Genomic DNA, 9,601 nt, shown 5'->3' with positions numbered 1-9,601 from the left:
CCGGTACATAAAGCAGGCAGCACAAGTTGAAGTACAAGATTGAGAAAACATCTTAAAAGAGAGCTTGATGTTATTATTGCAATGTCACAGTAACATTACTACTAGTGCAAAGCAATGAACAATTGCTTTCTTACATAGATAAATACAATGTTAAAATCCTTCAACTGAAAAGGCTTATAGATTCTACCACTAAAAATACTGCACACTGCCTCATCAAGAATCATGTAGATGTGCACTTAGACCAACTCCTCAAACTCTTGTTTTACAGATGCAGACGTACACCAATCTGACAGTAACTTATACAATGTACAGAATCTTTTTTGCCCGTCGTTTTTCCAATAAATTTGAGCTTTGATCTTTTGGATGTGTTGCATATCTGTACAACTTCACCCTCAGTGAAGCCAAAAAATGATTGTGGCGATTCTTGGATGTGAAGTAGCTTCTTCAAATAATTTAGAAAAAGAATACTTAAATATTGCTATTGTGTATAGTAGTACTAGCTGAAACCTTGTTTGTTTATCCTCAGTATCATCAACTGCAGATAGCTTCAACTGAGAGTTTTTTCATAACACCTGGACATGGATCACCACCAAAAATTTCTGGTGTCACAGGTACTGTACACGACTCTTGCCCGATGCAATACTGCAAAAAACAGGGGGGAAAATGCAATTAGCTCAGTCAGAAAATAACATCCTGCAACTGCTTGCATAAATAAGAGGAAAAACTTAGCGCGATTAGGTCCAAGGAACAATGCAGTAGGATATTTTTTTCTAGGAAAAAACAGTATAAAAATTCAATTTTGACAGCTACAACTAGTTATAATTGTGAATTTTCACCAAGTTGTTCTACTGGAAACATAGCAGCAAAATCAACAGCAAGATTTAATACCTTCTCAAAAGCATCGTATGAGTGGTGGGCATGACAACTTCCTTCCCTGAAACTTCCACAAACCCCCTGTGGTGTTCCAAAGCTTGCGAATTTGATTGAAGTAATCTTTTGACCAGGAGCACAACTGAGGTGCGCTCTAGGCCTGAGTGGTTTATCAACTTTCCCAGATGCTTGCATCTGCCAATTCACTAACTGTGGTTGCCATTCATTTATATCTGCGCAGACACTTGCTAATTCTCTCTTGATCAAAGAGATTGCATTGGGATCCCCTCCCCATTCCTCAAATACAACTAACAAGTTTCCAGTAGGATGCAGCCAAGAACGAGGCACGTGATACCTGAATATCATGATTTTCAGTTAATAGCGAGCTTCTTGTTACATCAGAGGAAAATGCACCAAAAGGTTTGTCATTACTTACCATCTTTGTGAGGCCTCTCCACAGTTACTTTGGCACTTATCCTCATTAAAGTAGCCTGCATAGTTACAAGCACCACAAGTACCAGATGCTTTATATCCAGGCCAGTATCGTCCAATGCTTTGTCCGTTTATCCACACTTGACCTTTGCCCATGGCATTCATATCTAAAGCCAAAGGCTCATTTCCAGCTGGAGCATTGAAGGTGGTCTGAAAATATGAAGAGCTTGATATGAAAATTGTTATGATAAAATAAAGCACTTCGCCACAACAGATTACTCGCAAATGTTCATTAATGAAGAAGGCATAGATATGAGTTATGCACCTTAAACCACGTGAGAGGCTGTCTCTGAGCCACCAAAGAGCCTTCAACCCACTCAACAGACGAGCTGCCACTGAGCGAATGAAGATTCAAGGCTTCTCCTTTTAGACCAACCTGGTCAAGAAAGTTAAAAGTCAAATAAACTGGCAGTTAAAACAACTAAATTGTCTGTCGAATGTTTCAAAAAGACAAACCTTGTAGGACCATTTCTGCCATGTTAAATCTCTTTTGCCCTCGTCAAGACCACTGAGTGAAACTGGCCCAAGAACACCAGTGTTCCATGTCTCAAAATGTGGGCCAATATTCTGAGCTCAAGCACAAGCAAAAGCAAGCCAAGTTAACATGTGTACTTGAAGTACCAAAGTGTGACTCTGAAGATTAGTTTTGTGTGTGTGTGCGCAGTCTTTAGAGCCATGCAACTGCCTATGAGGATAAAGAGGGGAAAGATGGATAGAGGACAAACCGGAAGACCAACAGCAATGCTGAGCAGAGAAATCTTGTTTACACCAGCTCTCAGATTTACTGCTTTATTGAAAGTGAGTTTCTGGCTTTTTAGACTTCCATATACAGTTCCTGCAAAAAAAAAAATGATTTAACCAACCAAGATGTTATATAACTAACTTGTGGTTATACAGTGGAAGTGTAGATGGCTTATTTTTTATTATCACATAAATTATCGAGTCGCTTGGGGATTTCTGATGACACCAAAAAGGTTCTCACCATGGGCGGAGCCAGGGGCAGGAAAGGGGTGCACTGAAAATTACACTATATATACTAGGTCAAATTTATTTATTATACATATATAGTAGATATTGATTCCTCTTGACTTATTCGTATGTTTGCTTCTTTATATTTTGAACCCCTTACTGAAATTCTTGGTTGGGCCACTGGTTCTCACCTTTCAAATGTTTAAAGAACAATTTCATTACAAAAAGATTTTTTTTAATTACTGTTTCATAGTTTTTCGTTTTTCCTTAAAATTTGAAGGATCAGTGCAGAACTAAAGATGCAAGTGTAAAGCTCATGAAAAACAAACGATCATGTGACGCACCTGCTAATTGATCATTCACGAAAACATGCAAAGCAGGACCAGCTGAAGAGACTCTAAGCCAAGGCCATTTTCCACTACTCAAAAACCCTTCTCTTGGATCAATCTTGACACTGAAGATAGACATAAATGAACTTAAACTTGTGCAGAAGCTAAAGTAATTAAAATGTTGTTAATTTTCCTAATTTTGACATACGAAGCAGCAATCAGAAACTTATCAGAAGTTACACAAGCACTTACTCGGTCATATACCACAAATAATCCGACACATCTCTAGTGGTATTTATCTGCTCCAGCAACCCAACAACCGTGAAAGTATTGTCTTCATAAGATGCTGGCTCATCATTGTATGACTGCCAAGAAAATCCCCTATTTGCTGGAGTCATCTTCATCAGAGCACTTTGAGCACCAACCTTCACATGGAATAAAGAGAGCCGTCAGTCGCAGTAAGGAGTGTGAGGCAAGGAATTCTCTATTTCATAACTCATTAATGTGGAAATAGCCTCTATATGTTCACTAGGTAGGGGTAAGGTCTGCGTACACACTACTCTCCCCAGACCCCACATGTGGGAATATGCTGGATATGTTGTTTTTGTATAACTCATTAATGTTTACTTAGACTTTGAGATGCAATTTCATTGTTATGCATCAAATAGCATAAATGCTTAATGGAGAGAGTCCAGTTCTCACCCTTGCAGTATTATATACGGTGTTCCTGCAGTCAGGTAGAATGCTGATAGACCAGGGTGGTAAGTTATAATGCCTGTTCGCAAAGGCCACTGTAGCAAAAGAATGTTGGTTGTAATTTGCAAGGAATGCAGCACATGCCCCAGACTTCGACCTAAAAACACGGGCCTGCAGAAAAAATTGCAGTTAATTTGACTTCAGATTTAGTCATATATACGTCGACTGTTCAAGAATTGAAACAAATCTTACCTCTTGATAGTGTCCAAGGGATGTCACAGTTGGATCACCAGATACTAAAGCTGGTTCACAAAGCTTTATTGCTCTATGCAGATCTTTCAGATGACCCCACTTAGGTTGTCGTAATAATCCTAACGATCAAAAGGGAAAAAAACTTTAGTTGGCTAAACAATCTAGTTCTTCTTCGGCTTCTTTTTTCTTTGCTCTTTCGCTTCTTATTTCAAGTGGTAAACCATGAACATAAGAAACCTCATCAGCAAGAAGTTATCTTTTCACAGCAGTAACCAAACTTGAAAGTGTGATATCATATTCGTCGCAGAACAGGACTCATCAAACCAATCACATTAGATGATATAATCAACATCAGCTAAGCCATCAAAAGTTACTGAAAATTCAAGCTTGGGAAATCAGGAGGCTTTTCAAAGAAGCAAATAGATACTTTTGTCACCGGCTTTTGCTTCAAATGCAACTAGCATCAGGGGCGGATGCAGCGTAGGACCACCAGATTCATGTATTTTCTACGTGGAACATAAATTTGCATGAAATAATTCACTAAAATTGTATAAAATAATAGATCTGAACCCAGAATTTTAAAAATAAAATAAGTTCAATGTCGAGAACATTAAAGTTTGAACTCATAAAACTTAAATCCTGGATCTTCCTCTGGCTAACATGACTTACTACACCATCATATATCTATTGGTTGGCTTTTCTATTAGATTAATAACAGGTGGTAACCTCAAAGCATTCAGCCTAAATTGTTACTCTATTCAAACAAAACAATTTGGTCAAAGAGTCCACTTTTCCATGGTTATGAAATGATAGAATTCTGATCTTAGCTCCTCTTTAAATGAAGATATTTAGCACAGACTCAAATTTAAAGGAGAAGTGCATACCAAATTCATCAAGTGGGGCATCATAATCATAACTAGTAGCAATAAATGGGCCACCAGCAGTCCTGCCAAAGTTTGTTCCTCCATGATACTAAACCAAGAAAGAAATAAACATCATAAAGCAGTGTTCTTTGATTCATAAGCAATAATAACTCTTGAAAATTAAAAGGACAGCCCGATGCATTAAGTTACCGCTATGCGCGGGGTCCGTGGAAGGACCGGACCACAAGGGTCTATTGTAGGCAGCATTACCCTGCATTTCTGCAAGAGGCTGCTTCCATGCCTTGAACCATGACCTTCTGGTCACATGGCGGCAACTTTATACGCCAAGGCTCCCCTTCTAACTCTTTGAAAATTAATTATAAAAAGAGCACTCAATATACCATGTAGTAATTGATGAATGAGCCCCCAGTTTGTATAAATTTAGCAACCCCAAATGCTAAATCCTCAACAGGACGATAAGGAACTGGACCTCCAAATTCAGTGAACCTACAAAAATTAATAATATAAAATTATTTCCAACATGGACAGTTGCTAAGATGTAAAATAAGAAACTGATCATTTATTGCTTCTGAAATATGTATTTGCAAATTTACCAGGCAGTCCAGGCTTCTGTCCACATCTTGGGTTTATAATCCTTGTTTGGTGAGAAGGTATCACAGTAGAAACCATTGCAAGTATTAATCTAAACATGGGAAAGAGATACATTTTGAGTAAGATAATTAAGGAAGAAATATTAGAAACAGTACTAACATAACCAAAAAAATGACATTATTAGCATTTGAAAATCAAACAAATTTCTTTAACCATGATTTTTTCAAGAATTTTTAATTTCTTAATTAAATGGTTGTAATTTAAAGTAGTTATATATAAATTTTCTATTTAGATGTCCAAACTCTCACAAAAAATTACATGCATTTGCCCTGCCTCACAGGATTTAGGCCGTGTGCATGTAAACCGATAGTTTTTACAAGCATTAGATTTAGGCCGTTTTTACGGTGCCAAACTAGGTATTTTATTTATATATTTTATTATCTGTTGGTCGGGTCCTCATGCTTCAACAACAACTACAATAACAACATACCCAGTATTGGTAGTGTGTACGCAGACCTTACCCCTACCGCGGGCCCTCATGATTCAGAAAAAAATAAATGATGCACTTGGTTGAACGTTGAGTTATTTATCCAAAGGAACATGGATCGTTTCTCACTTAGTACTTCTTTTATAGTGCACCCATATTTTAGAAATCATAAATCCGCCTCTGACTCACACTTGTTTATTCATTTTATTTTTTACTAATTAGATGCAGAACAAAAGGTATGTCACCAATATAAAAAAAAAAAATTAACAAATAAAAAAAAAGAAAACAAAGAAGTATTATAGAACTTATTCCCTAAATATTTTTAAATTTACACAAAATAAAGTAGAAATCAGATACTACAAACTAACATGGTCTCAAGTCGGTGATGAAACGACAGGAGAACAGACAGGTATTTTTTTGTAAACAAAAGACACACCATGTGCAGGAATTAAATTATCAACAATGAGAAAAAAATAATAAAAACGACAAACAAGAAAGAGCAAATTAATGAGTTATTATAGGGGCAAAACTTACGACAGGATCTGGAGCATCATCTTGCTTGCACATGACCCATGGGACACCTGTCCCAAGATCCAACGCCATTTTTGCTGCCCATTCTGAGTAAGATTTACCTGCTTCACCTAGTCTTAACTCCATTGGTCCATATTCATTCTCAATCTGCCAATTAAATGGCCATTTGTAAATAAGAATTGTGAAATTCCGGGGAAAAAAAGAATTTTAAAAAAATTTCAAATGAAAATACAACAACAAAAACCAAGTATAAATTATTCAAGTGGGGTTTGGGGTAGTGTGTAAGTAAACTTTACCCCTATCCTGGGAATAGAGAGGTTGTTTCCGATAGACTCTTGGCACAAGAATTAGAGTTGTGCTTGGACATGAAGTTTTATGAGTGCTTTGAAGTGAAAATTTTAAGAAACGGCTTTTTGGATATTTTAAATTCAAAAAAATTCCGAAACTACAACTTCAAATAAAATTTAAAATTTGCATGGGCAAACACAGATTCCAAAAAAAATTTAAAAAAATCTGGAAAAAATGATCTTTTTGGGGCCAAACGGACCCTAAGTGGGCGTTTGGACATAAGAATTGTAAAATTCCAAAAAAAAAGTGAAATTTTTTTTCAAGTGAAAATAGTATTTGAAAATTAGATTTGTGTTTAGACATTGAATATAATTTCGGGTTGTTTTTGAAGTATGTTGCTTTTTTGAGCCGAGGGTCTCCTGGAAACAGCCTCTCTACCCTTCGGGTAGAGGTAAGGTCGGCGTACATATTACCCTCCCCAGACCCCACTTGTGGGATTATACTGGGTCGTTGTTGTTGTTGTTTTTGAAGTATTGTGAGTGATCTGAGTGAAAATTTTGAAAAAATGCTTTTTGGAGTTTTTCAAAATTTTCGAAAAATTACAAATTGGATCTTCAAGTGAAAATTGAAAATTGTATGAACAAACGCTGATTTCGAAAAAAAGTAAAAAAAATTCGGGAAAAAGGAAAATTTTTCTTATGTCCAAACGGGCTCTAAGTTAAATCAAAGAAAGAAGATTACTTTCATCAATTTACCTCTCACTTTTAGCTATAGGAAACAAATTGTACTGGAATTAAGGAAAATAGAAAGGGATTAAGAACTTTTTTAACAACCTGTGATAGTATTATAGGGCCACCTTGAGATTCATATAGCCTTTCTGCTTTCATCATATTAACAATCTTGGTAGTGAACTTTTGCATTGCAGCCTTTTTATAGTAGTAATTTAGGCATGAAAAGAAATAGAGTCAAAATTAGAAACCAATGACAATCAAAGTAATAATTACAAATTTATAAGTATTTTTTTAAAATCTAATTACCTTGAAAGGCCCATTATCTGTTCTAAAACTGATACCTGGAACATACTTGAGCCAAACAGGAAAACCCCTAAAAAATTGAAACAAATAAAGGAAATCAAGAACTTAACTTTATGCCAAAATGGGTAATTACAATTTTAGCAGATAGTATAAGAAGTTTGAGCCATATATACCCAAAATTCCATTCAGCACAAGCATAAGGTCCAACCCTGAGATGCACATAAAGTCCTGCTTGGTGTACTAGCTTAATAAACTTCACAAGATCATATCTTTCTTCAAAATAATACTGGAAAATGAAAGAAAAAGGACAGAAAATTGCATATCAGTACAAGTAAATCATGAAAATTACAGTAAAGGTCTCAACTTTTACTCACTTTGCCTTGTTCAGGCTCATGCCCATTCCAGAAAACATAGGTCTGAATCACATCTATGCCTCCTTTTTTCGCCTTCTGAATTAAATCCGGCCACATCTGTGCAATACCAAACAAGGAATTTAAAGACACCATTTTGCCAAAAGAAAATAAAAGGTCACTCCGGTGCACTAAGCTTCCGCTACGTACGAGGTTTCGGTAAAGGCGGACTACAAGAGTCTATTATTTACTGCCTTAACCGGCATTTCTGTAAGAGGCTATTTCCGCAGCTCAAACCGTGACCTACTAATTATAAGGCAGCAACTTTACTTGCCAAAAGAAAATCTTGAACAAAAAATGGGACATGACTAATACAAACAAAGTGCATTGTAATACCTCAGGAGTGCTTCTTGGGTAGTGAATAGATCCAGAAATAAGAATTCTCTTTTGGCCATTTACAATGATAGAGTTGCGGTCATATGATACAGAAGCTAATCCAGAAAAAACCCAAGAACCCAATAATGTTAACAGCATCAGCAACACATTCGACATTACTAACCTTAAAATCATGTTCATTTGAATCAAGAACTCAGTCCCAAATCTCAAGCTTGTACCTTTTCAAGAAATGACCTTTATTCCCAACCTTATCCCTTCTTTTCTTGCTACACTTTATTCTATAACTAACGAAAACAGCTGTGTTTAATTAGTCAAAAAAAAATTTCTTTTTCCTTTCTTGACAGCGTTAAGAGAAGAAAAGTTCAGAGAGTGTGTGATGAAATGAGGACTTGGGACTTAGCAAAAATTTGTGCTTTTTGCAGCTGTTTATAGACAACAGAAGTACGGATTAGTTTGAAAGTGAAAGTGGGACCATTTTTTAACTGTACCACGAAAATGGGCCCCATATTTGGCTTAAAGCTCTTCACTGCAACAAATTTATTATAGATCTGAATTCTGATGATATATATATATATATAGAAAATCATATACTATACTATTATTCTGATGAATTGACTTAAAGATATTTATTAGGAGTAATTGATTAGTTATAATTAAATGATAACACTTATATATAGAACAGTTTTTTGTCAGGCTGAAAGTAACCTCTGCTTGCAAATTTGGCAAATAATGAGTAAATATGTATTTAGTACCAAAGTCATTTTCAAGTATATATTTTTTACAAAATAGGTTATTTTTTTTAATTGTAAGGGAAAAGTTTTTCTTAAAAGAATTTTATCAGAGTTATGATAATGTTAGCAAATCAGATAGAGTTTTAACGAAATTTTTGAGAAAAAAGTCTAAAAAATTATAAAAATATATAAATATTGACTCGAGTTGTGATATGAAAATAGTGTTGGATATTTAGAAAGAAAATTATTTTTCCCTTGTTTCTTAAAAGCATTTTTCTAACAATATTTTCGGTGATATCTAACGCACCCGTAAATTAATTACACATTAACAGCTGTTTGACTCTGTTATTTTCTTTTTCTTTTTCTTTTTTACACTCTTTTTTGTTTGGCTCAGTTAGAAAAAGCGAATTTTAACACGGTGTTTCAAGCAGATGTACAAAGATTCTCAACTGTTCCGACCTTATTGGCCGGAGCTTTATGTTTGTTCTCGGGGCGGCTTTCTCAATCGCTTAAAACGCAAGTACAACTGTCTCTGTACAAATGGCCTCATGTAATTGGACAGTGTGCTTCACGTATAGGTTAAAGCGTATGATAGAAATTCTCCTAGAAAAATACGCTGTAGTTTGTGTAATTGGCCTGTCGTGTGCATGGTTTGGCTAAAAATTCTAAGTATAATAAAAATAAAAGATTGTTATAAAACT

At 35.6% G+C, this 9,601-nt stretch overlaps 1 protein-coding gene across 1 annotated transcript; it reads right to left on the bottom strand.

Moving 5' to 3' along the window:
• Nucleotides 1-39: 39 nt before the first annotated feature.
• Nucleotides 40-8,570, bottom strand: LOC104237338 (beta-galactosidase-like). The gene is made up of 19 exons (XM_009791471.2): nt 8,170-8,570; nt 7,798-7,893; nt 7,597-7,709; nt 7,427-7,493; nt 7,223-7,315; nt 6,105-6,248; nt 5,086-5,174; nt 4,873-4,978; nt 4,493-4,580; nt 3,609-3,727; nt 3,363-3,527; nt 2,913-3,085; nt 2,676-2,785; nt 2,088-2,197; nt 1,819-1,929; nt 1,628-1,738; nt 1,307-1,512; nt 889-1,225; nt 40-642 (listed from the first exon to the last, which is right to left on the bottom strand). Exons 1-19 carry the CDS (start codon nt 8,347-8,349, stop codon nt 532-534), a joined length of 2,529 nt encoding a protein of 842 aa, XP_009789773.1. The 5' UTR covers nt 8,350-8,570; the 3' UTR covers nt 40-531.
• Nucleotides 8,571-9,601: the final 1,031 nt, after the last annotated feature.

This window comes from Nicotiana sylvestris, chromosome 6 (genome assembly GCF_000393655.2).
Source record: "Nicotiana sylvestris chromosome 6, ASM39365v2, whole genome shotgun sequence".
Lineage (NCBI taxonomy): Eukaryota > Viridiplantae > Streptophyta > Magnoliopsida > Solanales > Solanaceae > Nicotiana > Nicotiana sylvestris.
The sequence above is the reverse complement of the archived record's forward strand: the minus strand, read 5'-3'. Positions and strand labels throughout refer to the sequence as shown.

What these genes read in the sequence shown, in the direction of transcription:
- LOC104237338 (XM_009791471.2), bottom strand. Translation starts at nt 8,349, where the DNA reads ATGAACATGATTTTAAGGTTAGTAATGTCGAATGTGTTGCTGATGCTG. An exon ending in GCCCTATAATACTATCACAG is followed by an intron (nt 6,249 to 7,222) that starts GTTGTTAAAAAA and finishes TTTAATTGGCAG; the next exon opens with ATTGAGAATGAATATGGACC. An exon ending in ATGATGCTCCAGATCCTGTC is followed by an intron (nt 5,175 to 6,104) that starts GTAAGTTTTGCC and finishes TCCCATGTTTAG; the next exon opens with ATTAATACTTGCAATGGTTT.